Here is a 24,385-nt window from a genome sequence, read left to right as displayed (position 1 = left end):
TTATCTAAACACCCAAATTTTATTTTCTCCATGGCCCAGGTAAAACAGGATGGTTTGTACATAGATTTTTACTGTGATCCTAAAGAGACTGTGTAAAACCCGAAGTACATTTTGCATCATAGTATCTGGTGTTTCTTTGATCATATGTAGTAATTCATTTAAAAGGAATTTTAAAATGCTACCCTCATTCACATCAATGGTTAGTAATGATAATATGACCTTAACAGAGCTGCAGTTAGCAACCTATAACATTTTACTGGGAATTACCTTCATTTCTCCTTCTTCTACAACCAACTGCCAATTAGCATCTCCACCTACATCCTGTAATGAGTAAGTCATGTGGTTTTGCACCATCTCTTCAACCTTGGAAAGAAAAAGTAAGCCATTAAGAATCCATATCCAATGAATAGCCATGACATAATCTCTAAAACAGAATGATATTCAGTTTGTTTCAGTTCAGAAATGTTCTTAGAAAGCTGAGCAACCAAATGCACAAAGGTTAGTAGATTTTATACAGTGCTGAAGGATTTAGTCCACATTCCAGGTATCATATCCAGGTTAATGATGGGGGCAGAAACTGAGAGAAAGAAGATGCTTCACTCAAATAACATATATTGGCCTAACGTGCTTATACAAAGTGAGCAAAATAAGCATTTTTCTGGGGGAAAAAAATCCTTCCTTTACCATAAAATGCTTCTTTACGGAGATAATGTCTTTAAACATAAAATCATGTGACACTAAGGGTAAAAGGGACACGAGATGTTCTAGTCCAGTGCTTCTGTGTTTAAGACTACAAAGATAATAGAATGTTTGTTATATGGCAAGATTTCCTTATAAAAGGATAACAAAACTTTCATTACTTCACTTACACATTTCACTTCTACCATCAATATAAGCCACATAAAAAAAAATAACCTACCCCCCATTTTTTTGACTCCAATTTCACTGTTTTACATTCTTTTAGGGAAAATGCAAATATTCATATCTGCAAACATTTACAAATAATCACCTTTTAATGTCTTCCTTTAAATTCCTAGCTAGTCTTTTTAGTGAAATTTAAATAAAACCTATGCTTTTAACTATCACAAATTACTCCTACACATTTTATATAAGCAAATAAAACTGAGTATTTCGGGTGCCTGGGTGGCTCAGTGGGTTAAAGCCTCTGCCTTTGGCTCAGGTCATGATCTCAGGGTCCTGGGATCGAGTCCCGCATTGGGTTCCCTGCTCAATGGAGAGCCTGCTTCCTCCTCTCTCTCTCTTTGCCTGCCTCTCTGCCTACTTGTGATCTCTGTCAAATAAACAAATAAAATCTTAAAAACAAAACAAAACAAAACAAAACCAAAAAACACTGAGTATTTCACACTCCAAGAATCCATACATTCATTGGTAAGATTTCATGTGAGTGCTATTTGTAAACACTCCTAGTTTCAAACATGTTTTAAACAGAAGTGAAGTGATAAAAAGATTGTTTATGGAGTTGCTTCCTTTATCATGCATGCAGAGACACTTTTTCTAAGCTCCATTTACTAACCTTTAACTCATAATTTTGTTTTATATAATAAATACATCAGAAAAGGCAGGAAAGCATTGGAAATATGTATATTATACTTCCATTTAATTTATTCCTAAATTTGACAACTTATTTTACATAAAATCTACTGCATTCATTAGGGATATAGAATAAGAACCAGATTTACACATATTTCGAAATAAAATACAGTAATGGTTTAAGGGCAAAAATTGCTAAAATTATTAACTCTGGGGGTATAATTTTTCTACACAGAAGGATGTTATCAATATGTTACAGTGACATGTACTTCTCCTACATTAAGTTTTCTAGATTTCAAAATCCATTTTTGCTTGTAGGTATGACTTTAAGTATCTCCCTAATTGGTAATAATCTTAAAAAAGTTATTGATAAAAATCTTATACTGAGGTTCTACAACTATTTTAGTACTAAATAAAGCACTAACATAACATTTTATAACGTTATTCATAATCCTCAAAACAATGTGAATGGTATTGAGTTACAAGTTTGAAAGAAAGTTAAAAATGGGACAAACAGGGGCGCCTGGGTGGCTCAGGGGTTTAGGCTTCTGCCTTCGGCTCGGGTCATGATCTCAGGGTCCTGGGATCGAGCCCCGCATCGGGCTCTCTGCTCAGCAGGAGCCTGCTTCCCCTTCTCTCTGTCTGCCTAGCTCTGATTTCTCTCTGTCAAATAAATAAAATCTAAAAAAAAAAAAAAAAAAAATGGGACAAACAGTACATTCTATAATATAAAAACTTAAAAAAAATTTTTACAATATTTATTTTTTTAAATAATCTCTACACCCAACACAGGACTTGAACTCATGACCCTTAGATCCAGAGTCACATGCCAGCTAGGCGCTCCATATTCTATGATTATATAAAGGCTTCACTAGAAAATATAACTCCAAGGGCAGCCTGGAAAGATGTATGTGCCTCTCTAATTTTGAAATCTGCTCTGAGAGAGTAAGGAGAACTAATACAGGATTACCAAGTTATGAAGACATACAAAACATACTTGAGTTCCCAAAGAGGAAGGAAGAAAGAGAGTTCCAGTTAGTATGCATAAATAAAACAACTGCTGTAGAACTGGCTTGATTCATTGGTCTGTGTCACAGTGTGACTGGGAAAAACGTTTACCCTTTTTAGATCCAAAGATCTTGAAAATTTTTAGATATGAATATGTACTTTGTAAGTGGGACACTAGGACTTCAGAACACCAACATTTATTACGAGATTAGAAGCAGAAAGAAATGCTTCCCAGAAATAAGACCTACTTTAAGTAGACCACTTGTTAAAGAAGAATGTAGAGGATTTTACTGTGTTAAAAAACAAAGAGTTCTGTTTCAAAAAAAAAATTTAGTACTGTGTTAAATTCTTTTGTTGTAAAGTATGCAGGTAATTATATTTTTGTTTGGGAGATTATTCCTGCTAAGTTATTTCAAATGTTTCAATAATGAGAAGACAGTTTTGTGTTTCAGTCCCAAAGAAACTAGATTCCACAAATATAAAGTGAAAGCTATTTACATAGGTTAAAACAATGTACAGTAAGCGCATTTAACACTGTCTTTTTAGAAAGATGAAAAAATGGTATTACTACCACAGTTACCACTGCATCTATGGAAATGTGTTTAGTCTTTTGCTCTGATGTACTTCCCTGACTTAAGGGGCTTCAATAAGTTCAACAAAGAAATAAAAAAGGTGAATTTGTGCTGTGCTTCTAGGAAATTAAAGAAACTGAAGTACCCAATTACTGTAGTAACCATCTCTGCAAAGCTTTCATCATGGTATCTTTATCCATTATGGCATCTTCCTTGAAGTAATAACACTGAGATTAAGAATCTGAGAGGTGATGCAGGTAAAATCTCACTATAATGATTTTCATGTTTACTGCAATAAAATGTGAGGAAGTAAGTGTTACTACTGGGGTAATGCCTTGGGCATTTGTGACCACACCGGCTCTTCCAATCTACCGTAATGACCTGCTCTGTTTATTGTTTTCAGTTATGACTGCATTTCACAATTGGGAAACAAGGGGCCATTACGCTGGATGACAAGAATAAAACACAAGCCAAATTTACTTTTTTGTAGGCTCAAAATCTGATACACTAGGAAACAATATTACTAGTAACATCTGGTGTCACTTTAAGAAACAAAAGACTGGATCAGAATAACTAAGGCAGGTTTCATCTGGTTTAATAGTTTTAAATAAACTACACATAATTTCAGGAATTATACCCTGATTTTTTTGGACCTAGAGTTGAAAATGATAAGCTGACATACACAGCATCTTGGCAAATGAACTATGAAAAATGGAGATAAAGCACATCTAAAATAAGAGATGATGGCATACCAATTCTAGCCTTTGCTTCCACCACCCATTTGAGTCACTCAGTATGCCATTTTAGAAGGCTAACTGGATTTTTCTTTTCTTTTCTTTTTTTTTTTTTAAAGATTTGTTTATTTATTTATTTGACAGACAGAGGTCACAAGTAGGCAGAGAGGCAGGCAGAGACAGAGAGAGAGGGAAGCAGGCTCCCTGCTGAGCAGAGAGCCTGATGCGGGGCTCGATCCCAGGACCCCAGGATCATGACCTGAGCCGAAGGCAGAGGCTCTAACCCACTGAGCCACCCAGGCGCCCCGGCTAACTGGATTTTTCTAACAAATCCAATACAGAAATTTTTATTGATGATAAAACAAATATGTAAGGAACAAAATTCTAATGAACAAAAGTCTAGACGGGTCCAAAGACTGCTGAGATCTCTTTTCTCTTACTCATGTGAAAGGAGTACAACTAGGCTTATTGTTACAGAGTCAGAGGGATTTGTTGGATGGAATAATTTATTAATAACAAATTAAGGGGTGCCTGGGTGGCTCAGTGGGTTAAGCCTCTGCCTCTGGCTCAGGTCATGATCTCAGGGTCCTGCGATCAAGCCCCACATCGGGATCTCTGCTCAGCAGGGAGCCTGCTTCCCTCTCTGCCTGCCTCTCTGCCTTCTTGTGATCTCTCTATCAATCTGCCTGCCTCTCTGCCTTCTTGTGATCTGTCAAATAAATAAATAAAATCTTAAAACATAAAAAACAAATTAAGAATGCACTGTTAACCCAAAAGAAAAATGTACAGGATATGAATAGTCAATTCACTAAAGAAAAGCAAAAAGATGGGGCGCCTGGGTGGCTCAATGGGTTGTGCCTTCAGCTCAGGTCATGATCTCAGGTTCCTGGAATCCAGCCCCACATCCAGCTCTCTGCTCAGCGGGGAGCCTGCTTCTTCCTTGCTCTCTGCCTGCCTCTGCCTACTTGTGATCTCTCTCTCTCTCTCTCTCTCTCAAATAAATAAATAAATAAATAAAATCTTAAAAAAAAAATTAAAAAACAAAAAAAGAAACGCAAAAAGCCAAGAATCAAAAATACTACTTTTTAGGGGCACCTGGGTGGGTCAGCGTGTTAAAGCCTCTGCCTTCGGCTCAGATCATGATCCCCGTGTCCTGGGATTGGGCCCCACATCGGGCTCTCTGCTTAGCTCAACTTTTTAAATGAACAGTTTGGCATTAAGAATAAAAAAGACCTCAGAAGTGTATATGGCTTCTGTCTTAACAATTCCACATATAGGAATGTATTCTAAGGAAATAACTGGATAAATATACAAAGATACATACATATATTACACACAAACACACACACACCCCACACATATGGATGGTATATATGTCAGTATGCTCCTGCAGCACTATTTGTAATATTTATTTATAATGGAGACAAACTGAAAATAAACTAAATATTCCATATTAGGTAAGTAGGTAAGTCCTGTATGTATATCCATATTAACAGACAAGGAGATGAAGACCCATGTTTACTGATGGGAAAATGGGCTTCATTAAAAAAAAAAAAAAAGAAAAAGAAAAAGCTGGTTACAAAATAGTATATATGAAATGCCTACTTTGGTAGAAAAAGACAATTACTAAAGTGTGTGTGTTTATCAGTATGCGGCTGATTTTATTTACTCCACTTTCTAGTTCTGCTAAATTAGAATGTATTATTGTACAATAAACACAGGGAGGGCTAAATACATAATTACACAATAATAAAGTGTCACTATGGACATAAAGGGGGAAAAGAGATTAACTGCTAGAGCCCAAGTCTGCTAACGACAACAAATGTTTTAGCAAGAACAATAAATACTTAAAGCACTCAATGTCATTTTTCTGCAACTCTGCCTCTTTTGGCATATAAAACAGTACAATAATTAATAGCTAAAAACAGAATCTGAATTATCATGAGCATCACATGTTAGAAAAAATCTCACCAGAATTATCCTTCTCAACTTATATACCTGAGTTACACAAAATATTAAAAAGTATGCTACAATTTGGCAAAATCCTGTAAAACTCTGGGCACCTGTGTAGATATTCATCTATATTTGAAGAATTTCAGCTCTTTTAAAGCTCTATAGCTTGGGGCAAGGTCTGCATTCTGAACCTTTATTTCTTAGGCATCTACTGTGGCTTATACTCTTTTATTGCTCTCATTACATTTTCATTTATAGCCTGTATAGTCCTATAATTTGAGGGAAAATGGTCACCAGTACTCATGGGCTTTAGTCTGTTACTTTATTATTTTAATGCAAGGTGGAGTGTAGCAGAATAAACCAAAGTATCCCAGTATTTATCTAGTTTTGTCACTGATTTATTACAAATATGAGATGCTTTTAAAAAGCTTTCATAAATGAACAAAATTAAGAAACACTGGAATAAGTTTGGTTCTGGGTGATTTCTGATGCGTAACTGATACATCTCTTTCTCAAAAAAGTTCAAAGAGAAAAAAAGCAGCAAAAGTAAAAAAAAAAAAATACATTTTGGGCCTTAACCTTAACTTTCATCTTTACTGCATACTTAAAAAACAAATGTAAATTTTATTCATATGTAAACTAAGAAATCTGTTCTAAATTATGACTTTAAAAAACATTTACTGGAATATAGTTGACCCTTGAACAAAACGAATTTGAACTGTGCAGGTCCACCTACACGTGGATTTGTTCCAATAAATATAGAGCAGTACTATAAAGGTATTTTTCTCTTCTTTACAATTTTCTTAAAAACATTTTCTTTGCTCTAAGTTACCTTACTGTAAGAATATAGTATATGATACATATAACATATAAAATATATTTTAATCAACTGTTTATATTATTATAAGCTATTATTAAGTATTACTGGTTAAATTTGGGGGGAGTCAAAGTTTTATGTGGATTTTTGACTGGGAGGGTTGGTGCCCCAACCCCTGCACTGTTCAACTGTACTCTGATAGAGAAAAAATAGTGTAGAAAATTGATTATTCAAAGAAATTGTTATTATTATAAAAATAGCTAATAAACAGCTATATAATAGCTAATAAAAGCTCACCTATCTAGCATTTACAACATGCCAGGCTCTAGTCAGATCACAGTCCTAGCTAAATCACAGAAGTGAAGCACAGAAGAGGTAGAAACGTTGTCCAAGATCATGCAACTAAGCAGGATTTAAACTCAGTCATTCTGACTAGAGAGCGCAGCTTCTTATCGTAAGGTAACATAATGTAATGCAATAAAATACAATCACCATAAAGATACAAAGCTGAATGGCAAAGATAAAAGGATTGAAAAATTTTAAAAACTAATGCTGATACTAAAAAACATTCCTTCGATAATAATTTGACTTTATTATGAGGACAGAGACTGCTAGCATCTAGCTTCCTGTCTTAAATTCCTAAATATGTAATGATGCATCTGAACAGGAATATTAATTTATAATATCCAAGGGTAATTTGCATGACAAAAATCAGTTAAATGGACCTTAGTATGACAAGAGTAATGAGACAAATATTTAAAAAGATACTTCCTTGTTGAATTATGAGATACTGTAAATTACAAGTGGGGCTGCTAAAAACTGCTTTTACGCCGTAATCTAACATATCCTGTAAACCATGGTCATCAAAGTTGCTGAATCCTGTCTGAAGAAAGAGATACTACATGATATTTAAAAACCAGGTATCTTCTACTTGTTGCAATTCAATTTGAAATCTTTCAGGAGTACCTCCTATATGGCAAAATTCCAAGCTATTCACAGCAGACGATACAAAGGGCACATGCAAGCCTGACAGAGGAACTATTTAGTAGATACGGCCTTTTTAATGCTTATTGTTACTATTTAAAAATTCAAAACCAAAACCAGTGGCCTAACCAAAAGATACCTAGGAATTGGGAAAGCAGGCTGAAATATAGCACAGACAGACTCAAGTCCACTCTATACAGTCATACAGTACCTGGGAGCTGAATCTGTGAACATCGTCAGAGGCACTGACTAGATCAATGGAAGACATGGAGGAAGAGCGACTATAGGGCTACCAGAGACAGACAAAGAAAAAACCAAGTAATCAGAACAAAGGCACAACAGAGCATTCAGTACCAACTTCCAAACACAAGATAAAGAAAGAAAGAACAAAGCACTATATGAAACAAGCTCAGCAGCAAGTGCTGACTTCATGCACCTATTATGCTCCAAAATCTTTCTAAAAGGAATGCTGTACTTCCAATAATACAAAATAATATCATTTAACCCCAAAGAAAAAAGTGATTTAACATAACTGGCTCCACTTCTGGTTAACTATTTTGGACTAGCAATTCCCTACCCTCCCATCCCCCCTTTCCCATTAAACAAAAAAGAAAGAACATTATTTTCAGAAGAAGATTTCTAACTGTTTTGGAGGATGTATATGGAAGAAAATATACAATACCAAAAAAATCTCATTCCTAAATTCAAGAAGGGAAAACTTTTACAATAAGATAGTTCCATCAACAATGAAGAACAATATATATTTTCAGTAATCTCTGACATTAGCTTACCTTTTGGACAAACCTATGAGTCCCCACAGAAGAAAAGGCATCTCCAGATGGCATGGATGTAGGCCAGTGTAATCTGACCTTTTCACTCTGTGACTAAGAAAACATACAATGTTAGGTGGGAAGGTTTTAAAGTGTACTTTGCAGCTTAAGAATGGATAATATAATCTGAAACTACCAACATTTAATTACTGAACATTTCAGTACTTATAAATATTTGAATTACAAAAATACTCTGAAGGTATAAGCCTTACCATGACCTGACCCTTACTTCATGTACTCTAATTCAGTCTCTTCTTTTAGACTCCATAGATACCACCTTTGATTAGGGACTGGCTCTCTGATTTTGCCAGACTCTCTGATACCAGTATGGCATTATTTACCACGAATCTTCATTAACACTACTGTTGAAGTAATTTCTTATACCCAAACTCTGTCCAAATTATTCTAATCATTCCACTTCGGGAGGGTTGTGCAGGGTCACACCATTTGAATCACTGCCACTGTTTGCTTCCGTTGTGTTACAAAGAACACAGCACCGATATCTTTAGCTCCTTTCCATGAAGTTGTCTGGCCTTCAACCCACTGTGTCGCACCTCTTCAGTGGCCACTAACCTCTGTTCTCCTGAACTTGCCCAGTTTCTTCTCACTTATTCAATATCTACTAAATAGAAAGTACCAGAAGCTGCACTGTTTTGTTTGTGTGCTCATCTTCTAACTATGCAGAAGACAAGCAGTCATTTCTATTCAACACTATCTGAACAGAACTGCTAAGATCTCATTTTCACTCACCACTTCACTGAAAATTTCTTTCCTTTTTGTTGGTAAAAAACATAGACCAATGTAAACTCAAAATGTGTCTCTGAAGAATACCTAAGTAGTGGCTGTGCTGTTGGGAGTCCTGTGCAAAATCTACTGCATACAAGGGAAATGATCTGAATCTGTGGAACTAAGTTCATGGATTACTGACACTATTCTAGAGTATGACCACACTGTAATTACCCTTGTGATATCAACATGCCCATCAGGCAAGGAAGGTCATGGACTGTTTAACGATCCATTTTGCAGAATATCTACCACAGCGTCAGGAACAGACTGAAATCAAAGAGCCCCATGAATATTATTCTCCAAAGTTTACAAAGTTTTCATCGATCCTCTTAAACTTCAACTCAACCACCATATTTGGTAGAGTAGCACTGTACAGCCAGAAAGGATGATCTGAACCATCTTGTGTAACTCCTTGTTTTACATTTTAGAAAACCAAGGCCCAGAGAATTTAAGCAGTCAGTTTACAGCTACATCATTAGTCACCGGCAAGACTAAGATTAAAGTTGTATTGACCTAGTCTCCCCAAAATACCACAACTTAGATTAAAACAAAAACAAAACAAAACAAAACACCGATGTGAAGCAGAAGAAAAACAAAACAAAACAACATTTAAAAAGCCAAACACAAAGATACTCCTTCAGGTAATACTTTAGGGATCTAGAAATGAAGCTCGTTTAGGAATGGAAAGCTTCCATTCTTACTGAACGCCGCATACCATCTTTTGGGGGCATTAAAAAATGACTAATAAACTTAATAAATTAATGTAACAAAAACTTTTTATCACTGATGTAGAAAAAAATAATGAAAGAAAAACACAAAAAGCAAAAGTCACTATTGCAGGTGATTTACCCTCAGGGAGACAGACCAGTGAATGGGCATAATGGCCATGAATACCTTAGCAATGACAGGAATGAAAAAGCTAACTTTTTTATGCAAGTTCACTTGTAGTATAACTGATACACTTACAAATTTATTTGCAAGATGCTTAAAGCCCTGGTAAGAGTAACTAAAATTCTTCACCCTTAAGTACCATCTAGTGGTAATATATGATAACTGCATTGTTGCAGAATTAAAAGGAGGCAAAGGATCAAATTAATCCTGACACTAGAGTTGAAGGATTTAAGAAATCTTTTCCTTCAATGTCCACAGAAACAGCTGGGTATAACTGTTGTGAATTTGATAATGATAAAGTACTGAGCAAAGTTAAAGATGAGGAAGCTATCGAAGGTGAAGGTAGTGAAAGAAATAAAGGAGACCAATTCTTGGTCATCTTGCTTGTGAATTCATACGGTTGGTACCTGTGAGAAATCCATAGACTGTTTCACTCAGATTAAATATATGCTTGTTCTTAATAAAGTTGGATACTTCAAGGGGAATAGGCAGAATATTTCCAGTTAGTTTCTTGCTAATTACGTGTGATTCCTTTAAGCAGTCAGTGGTCTCCTTTCTATTGCTTAAAAATTCATCAGTGAAGGAACTGACTTGTAAAGATTCTTCTACATTTGTGACTCAGTGTAGACACAATTCATTTTCTAGGTTTATAGTTCATTTCTATTGGGTTCACAGTTTTCAAATTCCATATACAAAATAACATACATCAAGGAATGCCTAGTGTTAGAATTTTTAATAAAAGATATACCTGTTCCTCTATTTTATCTTGTCTGTCAAGAGCAGCTTCAACAGCATCAAAGAACTCTTCTTCATTAATCAGACTGTTTGGCCCTTCCTATTCAAACACATGGAAGAAAAAAAAAATCACTTAATCAAAGAAAACAAAAAAAATTTCCCTTGTTAAAAAGCAACTTAAAAAAAAAAACAACCCAACAACCCTTTTATCTCATCGTGCTTACCAAGCAAAAGAGCTATTCAGGGCTAAATCGACTGGTCTTTATCCTACTTGCCCCATTAGCAGCATTTCTTACGTAAATGACTCTCTTTGAAGAGTTCTCTCCCCTCCCTTGGATTCCTAATTTCCCAGTTCCTCTCTATCCAAGCCTCTTCTTTGGACTCCCTTAAATTAAATGTAGGTGTTCCTCAAGGTTCTACACTTGCTCTCCCTCAGCACTTAATCATTTCTAAGGCTGTGGTCAGTGGTCATCATGATATGATTCCCAAATTCACAGCCTATCCATCTCTCTCCTAAGTATTAGACCTTTGCATAATACTTAAGACCTCTTCAGGTTAATGCTGTAGTTCACATGCAACATGTCTAAAACCTGTTTCTTCCCCTACCTCTACACCAATCTAAGGCAGAATGCAGGGCCTGTCCTGGATTTCTTCCACTTCCCTCGTTCAATCACCACACCCTTTAATTTTACTTTCTAAATAGCTAAGTTTACCCATGTCTATTCCTACTGCTCTATCTTAATTTTAATTCTCATGTGCAAGACTGAAAAAGTCTGGGAAGCCCCCAGTTCACAACTGTCAACTTCAATCCACTCTCCTCACTGCAGGGAGCAAGAATGATTTTTCCAAACCGTAAATCTGAGAACTTCACTTGCTTGAAATCCATTCCCTGAGCCTCTGCAAGGATTCTTTTTTTTTTTTTTTTTTTTTAAAGATTTATTTATTTATTTGACAGACAGAGATCACAAGTAGGCAGAGAGGCAGGCAGAGAGAGAGAGAGAGGAGGAAGCAGGCTCCCCGCTGAGCAGAGAGCCCGATGCGGGGCTCGATCCCAGGACCCTGGGATCATGACCTGAGCTGAAGGCAGAGGCTTTAACCCACTGAGCCACCCAGGCGCCCCCTCTGCAAGGATTCTTATATACCTTGCTAGCCAGTCTCACCACTCCCTACTCTCAATCAGCTCTACCCTCCAAAGATAAGGTCTTTCAGTTCCCCTGAGGCAAAATGTGTGTGTGTGTGTGTGTGTGTGTGTGTGTTTTTTGCTTCTGGCTTCCAAATGTTTCCCTTCTTCTCAGCCCCTACAAGCACTCTATCTACTCACCTGGTTAATTGCTACTCAGCCTACTCATTCTTATAGCTTTACCTAAAATGTCCTTTTCTCTAGGAGGCCATCATCCCTGATTCAAAAACCTCTCAGTGCTAATAGTGCTTCATAACTGTCTGTAACTAGTCCAGTTTCCCATTACATAGGTAGGGCCCTCAGGCAGGATCCTGTATATCCCCATGCCTAGTACAGTGTCTTACATTTACAGTAAATCTTAAGTAATGAATTTAAGATTAAAAATTGCCAGAGCTACAGATGACAGAGACAGTTAACTTTTGTTCAATAATTAGATCATAAATGTTTGATAAGACCCAAAATAAGGTCATAATCTGAATGAGTGTCTAAAAACCATGCAAACATAGCACTCACACAAGAAAATACAGATGGCTCAAAATATTAAAAGGAAGGGGGGGTAAAAAAGTATAAAAACACAAGCCCTAAAGGACATTTAACTTGATACCACAGGGGGTCAGTGAGAAAAAAACTGAAGTACCCTTAATCATTTTCTTCATTAAAGGAGAAAGAGGGAAGTACATCTCAGATGGATGGAAAACAATCATTTATTCAACAAATGCCACTAAAATAAAATACAGATTCTGACATTATACCATAATCTTAAAAAACCAATACGCACTGTTACAATATATTTAGAAGAGACCATTAAAAAATTAAAAACCCAGTAAATACAATTATTTAAAGTAGAGAATGCTTTTTTAAGCATGATACCAAATGTAGAAATCAGTACATCAAAAGACTGAGGGATTAATTACATTAAAGTATAAAACTTTTGGGGTGCCTGGGTGGCTCAGTGGGTTAAAGCCTCTGCCTTCAGCTCAGGTCATGATCCCAGCATCCTGGGATTGAGTCCCACATCGGGCTCTCTGCTCAGCAGGGAGCCTGCTTCCCCCCTCCCCCTCTGCCCGCCTCTCTGCCTACTGTGATCTCTATCAAATAAACAAATAAAATCTTTTAAAAAAAAGCATAAAACTTTTATATGACAAAACTAACAAAGTTTAAAAAACTAAAAAAGGAAAAAAAATTGAAAAATGAAAAGCTAATCTTCCACATCTTCTAAATCAATAGGAGGAAAAAAACCCCAAAACTGAATAAAAATATTAAAGGACATGGATAACTGAGTCATTGAAGAAGAAATACAAATGACCAGTAGACTTTTTTTCTTTTAAAAGAGAATCTATCTAAATCATATCAATAAATAAGCAATTTAAAAAATCTGAAACTAGGGGCACCTGGGTGGCTTAGTCATTAAGTGTCTGCCTTTGACTCAGGTTGTGATCCCAGGGTCCTAGGATCCAGCCCCGCATTGGGCTCCCTGCTCCGAGGGAAGCCTGTTCTCCCCTCCTCCCGGTCCCCCTGCTTGTGTAACCTCTGTTGCCACGTCTCTGTCAAACAATTAAATCTTAAAAAAAAAAAAAAATCTGAAACTAGTTAACAAATGTACTTATTAGCACAACATACCTCTGATGATGGAACAGAAGGCAAGCTGAAGACAAAGCATAAACTGAGGCCCTGTAACTTCCCCCCACCCCCCACTCCTGGGTGGGATTTGTGTGCCATTCTCCCAGGAATTTTCCAACCAACTTAATGTTAATGCTTCGCTAGAGGGAAAAATAACCTTAACTTGACAATGGCAAGGCCTCCAGTATCCCTTGAATCTTCCTTGACATATGAAAATCCTTTTGAAACCACCGTTTTTCCTAACCTCCCCCAAAACCATAGTATATAATCAGCCACCCCTCACAACCCTGGGACAGCAGCTCTTTCTGCCCAAGGGTCCAGTAATAAATAATAAAACCACCTTTTTGCACCAGAGATGTCTTAAGAATTCTTTCTTGGTCATCAGCTCCAGACCTCACCCTCCTGAACTTCGCCTATATTCCAAAACCACATCATACCCAACGTGGGGCTTTGAGTCTTTATATCTGGACTCCAAGCTTCAGTGCAAACTTGGTGAGACCTTTCTCTTTTCCTTTACTCTCATCAAGGAGTAGAGTCCTATTGGAACATTTTCATGTCAATTGCTCAAACTGTAATCCTCTAGCCCACGGCTACTCTATGGAGGGAAGAAAGCCTGCCTTTTTGCTGGAAGTTAGTACCCTGACCACGAAGGCAATAAGACCCAGAAACTTGATGCCCACTCTTTATTTCTATCCTTACATAAAGCTGTCTTGTCTCGGGGACACCTAAGTCACCAGGATGGCTGCCAATCTTAAGACTCCCAAGTGAAGATTCCTCCTGATTGATCTAATATGATCCCCTCCACATCTCTGGTCTAGCCACTTCTGGCCGTGGGACTTCTACTGGGAGCCAGCTGAAACCAGTACCCAATGGAATTAAAACCCAACTGGGGACCGTTCCCTAGGGAAGCTGACTATAAAGACCACATGTGTTGGAATGTTGCTTAGATCATGATGGGTTTCCCTATCTTCCCCTGCCTGACATGGACTGCCTCCCTCCTCGTTGGCGGTGTCTGCTGATGAGCTCTAGAACCGGGAACCCCTCCTCTGCTTTCTGGCAGCACTTTGCCTCTTCTGTCTCCCTTTCCACCTTCTTCTGTTTCTGCACCACCTTGGGTGCAGCCTGCATAACTGACTTCCAATCCTTCCTCAGTGCCTCAGGCACTATGGCTCCTTCTCCCTTCACTGTCAAGGAGCAAGAAGAGCACCCCCTGGACCTAACACCACCTACTCCAGATTTCCCCACCAGTGTCTCAGGTAAAAACTGACAAAAGGGAGGATCCAGGTAGAACATAATTCAATATTTAAACTAATTTAATTTTGTTGGCTTAATTAAGATAGGCATATTTCATTAAAATGTGAAACTTTTATTCTATTGAGGTTTGCTGAAGGTCAAATAAGCTCGTGTTACCTCTCTGAAAATTGTTAGCAAAAACATGACTAAAATGATGGTTAATTGTCTCAAAGTTTTCATGGATAATTGTTAAGAAAGCTTTCATAGTCTCTGGTAACCCGAAACTTTAAAGTTTTGCTTGGATGATAAATGGGATTAATTTGTTGGACATCTACGTCTTTTCTAAATAAGATAAAGGGCTAAATCACTGATTACTAGACATAGGTTTGTGCTTTTGACTTCTTATTGCAGAGAAACTAAGGATATTTAAATCTGTTGGTAACATGTTTTGTGCTTAACTGATTCATAAATTTGCTATCTAAAGAATTCTGGTATAACAGTTCACAGATGGTTACTACTTAGTCTTCATTGGAGATAAGGTTTCTATGAGTGCAAAATTCTGCTAAATGTAATTATGACTGATGGAAAAAAGGGCAACAACTCTGTGGAAAAAGAGAAGATATGTAATGAAGATATCAAGAATGGAAATACATTTTTGTTGAAGGTAAAAGAAGGTAATTTTGTCCAAAATAATATGGTTATTTAGAGAGATGGTGTGGGACAAAATCTAAATGCAAAAGAAAGTTGTAGAAGGTTTGTGATGGGAAAACTTTGGAATGGAATTTTAGGTGTGGTCAGGATGGACCTTAAAATTGAAATGAATGGATTTTAAAGTACACTGGTATAAGGTTGAAAGTCTGCTTTCTCTCTGTTCAAAAAGACAAGTTTTCTTGAATTATCTGCTCTTGATAAGAAAATGTCAACAAAGTTTTTTTTCTCTTTTGTCTGTTCAGAAAACCAGTTTATTTATCAGGTTTTAACATCCTTAATCCTACTTAGGTATGTGCCTTAAAACTTCTAAGGTTTTAACAAACTTCTGCAAGATTTAAATCATGAACAAAGTTTCACTGCTTGTTTGGTAAGTTACCTTCTGGTAAAAGGTCATCATTACTCTATTTTAATTATTTAAGTGTTACGTTGTCAGAGAAATAACCGGATTTCATTGCCAGCTATATTGTAACCTCTCATCAGATGTTTAACCATGTCCATTTTTTAGTGTTGTCATTTACAGTTATTCTTATTCTCTTGCAAAATGTTTCATCTTCAAGTAGAACTAAAGCTACATTCAAATTAAACAAGAATTAATAACATGGGATGAATGAACTAAAACATTATAGTGTTGTGACTCTCATTTGAAACACTGCTGGTTCTCTAATGTTTGCTCTTCCAGACTAAGGAAACTTTCTCTTAAGACATCAGTGATATATACAAATAATGATAAAGCAAATTAAAGTATTTTTCTCTCTACCTGAACCCTCTCATTCAAAAGGTCTAAGTATCCATTCTTCCATGGCAATCATAATCATTTGCATAAGTGCAATTTGAATCTTCTCCTTGTAACAGGACACCATTGGAAATGTTGGTTATTTTACCAAGGCTTTGACTGGAATGCATATTTGAGAGAGACATGCATAGACTCAGATGTGACCAAACAGCTTTAAGAACTTAAGGCTGAATAAACCTAGAGCTATAAAGCCCCTTGGAAACGTTGGCCTAGTACCTTGCTTAGAGAGTTTCCAGCAGCCTCACCAGGTGAGTAACAAATGTCACTTCCCGGCAGGTGCAGGAACCTCAGGATACTTTGGGGACCTCGTGAAGAGGAATTCGCTCAGATCTATAGGTATTGCAAGCAATGTCTGATGGCAAGTACCTGGCTTGGCTTCTGGCCTGGGAGGCTACTAAAAGTTCAACCTAGAGATTCCTTATAAAAGTTCCAGCAAAGGGGCGCCTGGGTGGCTCAGTGGGTTAGGCCCCTGCCTTTGGCTCAGGTCATGGTCCCAGAGTCCTGGGATCAAGCCTCGCATCAGGCTCTCTGCTCAGCAGGGAGCCTGCTTACCCCTCTCTCTCTGTCTGCCTCTTTGCCTACTTGTGATCTCTGTCTGTCAAATAAATAAATAAAATCTTTAAAATAATAATAATAAAAAAATTCCAGCAAAGCAGCTTCTAAAAGATCTATATGATCACTCACTGTTCTTGCTGAACTTATGTAAATAATTAGGCCAAGTTTGTCAAAACTGGACTTGTTTTACAAACGAATTAGTCTTGATTTGGCTACCTCTGGAAATGAGGGTTATTTTTAGAGAGAAAAAAGTATATTTCAATAATGTACCATTAGTTTTGATTGTCCTTAGATGTTGTTTGCTTAAACTAGATAACTGAGGTAAACAGAAATAGCTTCTCTGTTTCTACACAATAGCTCATGTATAGATAATCTTATTGCTTGTTATTCTGTGGGGATAATAACAGGACCCCATGGGCATATAATTATTTAGGGTTAATTCCCCAACAATTATATAACTCAACCGGCACCTTGACCAGTCCTGTGTGGCTGGGATGACAAAATCCTTCCCTAAAAACCAGAGAACACCCCACTCCACAGGTTAACTATGGATGGCCCCACTTTCTTTATGACTGGATTGGAAGATGTGTTTGGATGCCCTTATCTCTTGACAAGTCTTCTCTCATTTGCCAGTGATTCCCTGTAATTAGGATATTAATGCTTTACCTCAAACAGAGGTATTAACGGTATTATCCCTTAGTCATATTTATCCTAGAAGCTACCCCTATTGAGGTACAATTGCAAACAAAGGCTTTAGCCAAGCATACAATAGTCCTTTTGTTAGGAACCTCAAAGCTCACTTCAGGACAATCTCTAACTGTAATGACCTCACATCAGGTCCAGAGTGTCTTAGAGACCAAAACCCACCAACAGATGTATAGGAAGCTGACTTATTAAACACCAGGCAAGGCTTACAGATATGCCTGAAATATCTTTAAAACCTGTCAAACTTTAAACCCAGCTACTTTTCTTATGCCTGGACCTGACCATTGTATTTCTATAGTATAGAACGTAACTGTTCAGAGGTAATTGATCTTGTTTAGTCTAGTCTACCAGACTTAAGATGCCCCTATTAAAAATGCAGATGACTGTTGGTTTACCAATGGCAGCAGCTTCATGGAAAAGAGGGGTAAGAAAAGCTGGGTTTGCTATTGTCAGTTTTAACTCGGACTGCTGATGCAAAAGCCCTGTCAGCAAATACATCTTCCCAACGTGCTTTGCATTTGGCAGAAGTCTTAAAAATTAGTATTTATAGTGACTCCAGATATAGTGACTTCCTAGTCCTAAATGCCATAAGGAGCAACTTAAAGAAAAGGGGATTACCGTCAAGCTGTAACTCTCCAATCAAATATGGGACTGAAATTACTACACAAATTCAAAGGATGGCCCTCCAAAACCGAGTAGCCCTTGAAATCCCGTCTGCACTTTAAAGAGGCCAAGTATATGACTGGCTCCTGGCTGGGACCCAATGGCTATGCGACTCTAACTTGTCCGTAGGCTCCCCTAGGCTGGATAGGCCATTGTACTCTGGGTTTTGCCTGGGGGCACAAACATTATTAAAACAATTACCAGCCCAACTAACCTTCCAAATTTAAAACAATGGTGGCACCTGGGTGGCTCAGTGGGTTGAAGCCTCTGCCTTCGGCTCAGGTCATGATCTCGGGGTCCTGGGATCCAGCCCTGCATCGGGCTCTCTGCTCAGAGGGGAGCCTGCTTCCCCTTCTCTCTCTGCCTGCCTCTCTGCCTACTTGTGATCTCTGTTTGTCAAATAAATAAATAAAATCTTAAAAAAAAATATATATATATATATAAAACAGTGGTGGACATGTTTTGTATAACATTGGTATGACCATCTAGCATCCATCTTTGTTCCCTCTTTGAGACTGGAGGTTATGTGGCACATGGCAACTCTTAAGCACATGGTCAAAGAATTAAATGACACTCAAAATAGCAAAGACTTAAATGATACTCAAAACAGCATTTCTCTATTAAATACTAAAGTAATACAAATGCATAAAGCAGTTCTACAAAACTTGTGCTATCATAAAAAACAGAGCTGTGTATACATTCTAGATTACCACAAAAATATTTCTGGGTTTGTAACTGACATGAATACTCAGATAGGCACTTTAAATGATCTCTTTCCTTTAGTGATTGCTTAAAACAACTAAACTGGAGGAAAATTACCTAAGGTCAACTATTAAAGGTCTTTTATTCAGACCAACATTAACCTTATTTTGACACTTTTGTCAGGGTATCTTCCTTCCTAGTGTCAAGACTCCTTTACTGCCATAACTTCCAGCTAACAAACCCTTTCTACTCAAGGAGAGTAGTCTATGTTGAGCTCATTGGATTCAGCTACCTCCCCATGCAACTGGCCTATACGTTCTCCAACTGACCAATATTGACTCATATGTAGACACATCTCTATACCCTAGTCAGCAGGAAGACCTTACAGAAGATGAGACCTTCCACCTTCAACAACCTTAAAGATTTAAGGGTCAAAACTTAGGGAGAAATGATGAGGGAACAGAAGGCAAAATGCAAACTAACACCCTGAAACCTCCCCGGACATCCCACTCCTGGATGGGGTATGTGTGACATTCTTTCGGGAATCTCCCAACTATCTTAATGTTAATGCCTTGCTAAAAGGAAAACAACCTTAACTTGACAATGGCAAGGCCTCCAGTATCCCTTGAATCTTCTTTGACATGAAAATCCTTTTGAAACCACCATTTTTCCTAACCTCCCCCAGCACCATAGTATATAATCAGCCACCCCTCACAACCCTGGGACAGCAGCTCTTTCTGCCCAAGGGTCCTGCCGCTGTGCTTTAATAAACCACCATTTTGTACCAAAGACATCTCCGTAGGCTCCAGACCTCACCCACTGAACTTCGCCTATATTCCAAAATCACATCAACTCCTTTTTCTGTCCTGTTTTTCCCCATGTCCTGCTTTTCTCCACCCTCCTTCCCCCCAAAACCCTTGTGAACACAAGTGAAGACAAACAAGCATACAATTACACTTATATATGGCTGGCAGGAGATAAACTGGTACAGTTGTTAAACACACAGGCTTTTTGTATTTTCTGTAATCTTCCTACATGAACATCTGGTTTTACTTATATTATATTATGAAAAAAATTAGGTAATTTAAAAAAGCTGACAGTTCACCCCCCAAATAAACCAAAAATAACAAAAACAATGTATTTAGCTTCAGAATTAAAATTGTAATAGCTTATATCCAGGAACCTTGTTTTTAAAAACCCCAAGGGTATCTAATTACATGATTTTTACACATTCTAAAAGGAATAATTGACAGCTTAATAATTTTGTAGTATTACAGCTCAAACCTCATCATTTATGAATATCCACACCTGGAAATCAATTCCAACATAAAACATACTCAGTCAATAGCAACTCTGTTTTTTGTTTTTGTTTTTGTTTTTTCCCTTTCTAAAATAAAAACAGGGGCACCTGGGTGGCTCAGTCAGTTAAGCGTCTGCCTTTGGCTCAGGTCATGATCCCAGGTCCTGGGATCCAGTCCCACATCAGACTCCCTGCTCAGTGGGAAGCCTGCTTTTCCCTCTCCCACTCCTACTGCTTGTGTTCCCCCTCTCGCTGTGTCTCTCTGTCAAATAAATAAAATCTTTAAAAATAAAAACACTGAAAACTTTTTTTTTTTTTTTTTTAAGATTTAGACATTTATTTGAGAGAGAGTGAGCGCAAAAGAGTAGGGGAGTGATAGAGGGAGAGAATCTACAAGCAGAATTCCTGCTGAGCACTGACCCCCAACCTGGGGCTTTGATCTTGGGATCCAAGAGATCGTGACTTGATCTGAAACCAAGAGTTCCACTTAACTAACTGAGCCACCTCTCTTTCCTATTTTTTTTTTAAATATAAACTAACCAGAATTATGTTTTTTTAAGATTTTATTTTGAGAGAGAGAGAGAGCGTGCGCATGAGTGGAAGGAGGGGTAGAGGGAGAAGGAGACTCCCCGCTGAGCAGGGACCTAGAAGAGGGGCTGGACCCCAGGACCCTGGGATCATGACTCAAGCCAAAGGCAGATGCCCAAACAACTGAGCCACTGAGGCACCACTAACCATAACTGTTTTAACATTCTACTTCTATCTCCATGATACCCTTTATCACTCCATTTTTAAAATGTACATTTCAGGAATATCAATAATGTCAGAGACTATTAACAAATATATTTCTTTCTTTCTTTTTTTTTTTAAGATTTTGTTTATTTGACAGACAGAGATCACAAGTAGGCAAGAGGCAGGCAGGGGTGGGGGGAAGCAGGCTCCCCACTGAGCAGAGAGCCCGATGCGGGGCTCGATCCCAGGACCCTGAGATCACGACCTGAGCCGAAGGCAGAGGCTTCAACCCACTGAGACACCCAGGCGCCCCTTAACAAATATATTTCTTATACCCTTTTCCCTCTAAAGAAATATTGTGGAAAAACAGCTTATAAAATAATATCTGTGTGTATGTGCATGGAGAGGGAAAATTTATTAATCACTTAACAAAGAAACAAAAGAGGAAAGAAGTTAGTTTCAGATCTTTTCAAGTGAGAAAGACAAGGTAAAGAGGACAGTTCCAGCTCTGCTGTGGATAGGACCTCACAGTATATTATGAAGCGCACACTAAAACCCTTTTGTCTGTGTAGTGCTCAGGGTTTTCCTCTATAAGTTGCTTTGCTTTTATTAAAAAAAAAATTAGAAGATAACATTAAAAATTATCGTCTTCCACAGGTAAGATAAAAACTTGTCCTATAATGCAGACAGGACTAATAAATGAGTCTTTGAAAAGCCTACACTAATTCCAGTTAGTAAGCCTAACACATATTATGAAATATACATTTAATTAAATACTGAAGAACATACTACATATCTAGAATACTTAAAGGTTGTAAAAGTATTATTTAAAAACTAATCACTTTTGTGATGGATATGGCCTGTATTTTCCTCCTTCTAAAATCAAAATATAACTTCATACCTCATAATCTGGCCCTCCAAAGTGGGATTTTTTCTTCAGTTCTGTCATGGCATTTTTGTATGCTTCCTCTATTCTTCTTCTTTTCTCAGTTTCCTGTTTTGTTTTTTTTTTAAAGAAGCAAGTAAAAAATTATCATTTAGGGAGGAGATTTTCTCTGCATTTCACTGAAATTTTATAATTTGGCCAAACAACAATGACAAAACCCCCACTTTATTCCTGTGAAAAATGAGCTTGATTCGGCCCAAGAAAACACTTTTTCTCTGAGCTATACATTACACACAAGCTACCATTTAAATCAGCAAGAGCCACCTGACAATATGAAGTGTTGCCAAGAGTGAAGAGCAAATGAATTCTCATCTATTGCTGGTGGAAGTATAAACTGATATAACCACTTTGGAAAGCTGTTTAACAATATCCACTGCAGCTAGCATATACCCTATGAACCAACAATTCTACTGCTAGGTATGTATCTATATCTACCAAACGCTAGGTACAGGAATGCTCACAGCAGCTTTATTCACAATAGCCAAAATATAAAAACTTAAGTGTCTATCAAAAGGAAAAAATGATAAACAAATTGAAGGCATACAATGAAATACAATAAAAAAGAATAAACTACCAGTAAATGTAAGGACACAAATGAATCTCACAGTTATGTTAAATAACAGCACAATGACCCTGGAAAGTAAAGTATATATGGCTACAAATGCAGTAAGTTAAGTTTAATGCTGAGGGGGAAAAAAGCCAAACACAAGAGTGTATATGGTCACATCTTGAGATGGTGTAAGGTATGGACCAGGGAGGCATGCAAGAACCTTGAGGTGCTATAAAAATTCTTTATCTAAGTGGTGGGTATAGGGGTGTATACATATGCACAAAAATCAAGTGGTACACTTATAGTTGGGGCACCTGATCATATTTATGCTATATCTTAACTTTCAAAACTGAACACAACAAAAAAGTATAGCACAGCAATAATATTCAAAGGATTTAAGGGAAAATGAATAAGCATGTGAAATTAAACACACGCAAGCCTATTCAAGTAAGCAAATATCTTTAATGAATAGATTTTCTCTTGTTAACATTGTTAATAACTAAAATTGTGCAATCTCATAATTTTTGGTCTTCTGGGACATGAATTAAGTATACTTCTATAATAGAAGGGATCATTATTATAGGTAACCAAGAAAAATCATCATCACTAGATATTAATTTTCTATTATTCAGCTGAAAGAATAATGGAACTGACATTAGGAGTTAATATAAACAATTTTGTTATCAAATAGCTGTTATTATATCACCTATTACCCACTTAATTGTTCTCATTTGATTCAGCTCCTTAAAGGACAATTTCCTGTTTATTGCCATTTCCCCATTTCTAGCTTAGAGCTTAGCACATTATAAGCATATAAATACTTTTTGAATGAAACAGAAATTTCAATTAAACTGTATTAAATTATCATTGTACTTTCCTTCCCAATTATATAAATTACTTAAAAGACATTTGTTGATAAACAACACTCTCTATTCAAGAACCTTCTATTCCTTATACTCTATTCCGTATATATACACACATTAGATATATGTATGTATATCACACATATACATATATATGTATATATAAGTATATACACACATATACAAACTCACACTGTATATCAAACATACCCACACTCACATTTCATATAAAATATAACTAGAATCCTATTTCAACTTAGAGAAAAAATTGGAGTGAATAAGATTTGACATTAGACCTGTAAAAAACCGTAAAATGCAGTAATTTCTCAATTTTAATTAATATTGCCATCATTTGTGGCTGTTCTTTGCTTGCATGCTGCATAGAAAAGCAACAAAATAATTTTTTCCCAGATCCTTTTGTGTTCCTCAATGAAGAAAAAGAATAGATAAGACTGAATACAGTGAAGATAAGCAAAAGTCCACCTCCCTTTCCAGCACTGCAAATAAGAAAATTGATTGCTGAAAGGATGGAAAAGCCATATTTCATTTTTAATGAATATTTTTTAGGTTGTGTGATTAGAATTTATGATTGAAGATTATGATTCCTTAGTAAAGGATAAAAAGATGAGAGACTGAAACCTTAAGAAAAAAGTACCAGAAAGTTCAAAATAAGCTAGTCTGGACATGTTAAATGCTTCTCTTGAACTACTGGTCTAAGGGAGTTAAGGGTGTCCTGTTCTCGTAACACATAATTTTTTGTGTGCACATGAAATCTTCTAAAAATTCAATTTGATCCACATTGGTAGAGAGCTGAAATCTCTGAAGATATAATAGTTTGACTCCAGAATAATGGAATGTCTGTACCTTAAATACACATTTTCACTGCTTGTTTTTAAATATGTATTACCCATCAATATAGTTTACTGTCACCTTCACTTGAGAATTCTTTTCTTCTGCACAGAGGGACTTCC

At 36.9% G+C, this 24,385-nt stretch overlaps 1 protein-coding gene across 3 annotated transcripts in view; it reads right to left on the bottom strand.

The window, feature by feature from the left end:
- CERT1 (ceramide transporter 1) overlaps positions 1-24,385 on the bottom strand; it is a 110,050-nt gene that overhangs the window by 13,854 nt on the left and 71,811 nt on the right. For 2 of the 3 annotated variants that reach the window (XR_013966820.1, XM_080803579.1), the window contains exons 8-12: positions 21,957-22,049; positions 10,875-10,961; positions 8,411-8,503; positions 7,831-7,908; positions 268-363 (exon numbers count right to left, since the gene is read on the bottom strand). Coding sequence is in view for 2 of the 3 variants with exons in the window: in XM_080803579.1 (XP_080659705.1) it covers positions 268-363; positions 7,831-7,908; positions 8,411-8,503; positions 10,875-10,961; positions 21,957-22,049 (447 nt within the window). In the remaining variant the exon portion in view is untranslated. The remainder of the gene's footprint in view (positions 1-267; positions 364-7,830; positions 7,909-8,410; positions 8,504-10,874; positions 10,962-21,956; positions 22,050-24,385) is intronic. The other variant, XM_080803580.1, reaches the window with a different exon arrangement.

This window comes from Martes martes (genome assembly GCF_963455335.1).
Source record: "Martes martes genome assembly, chromosome: 5".
NCBI classification, from domain to species: domain Eukaryota; kingdom Metazoa; phylum Chordata; class Mammalia; order Carnivora; family Mustelidae; genus Martes; species Martes martes.
Note: the sequence above shows the minus strand (reverse complement) of the source record. Positions and strands in the feature narration are given on the sequence as shown.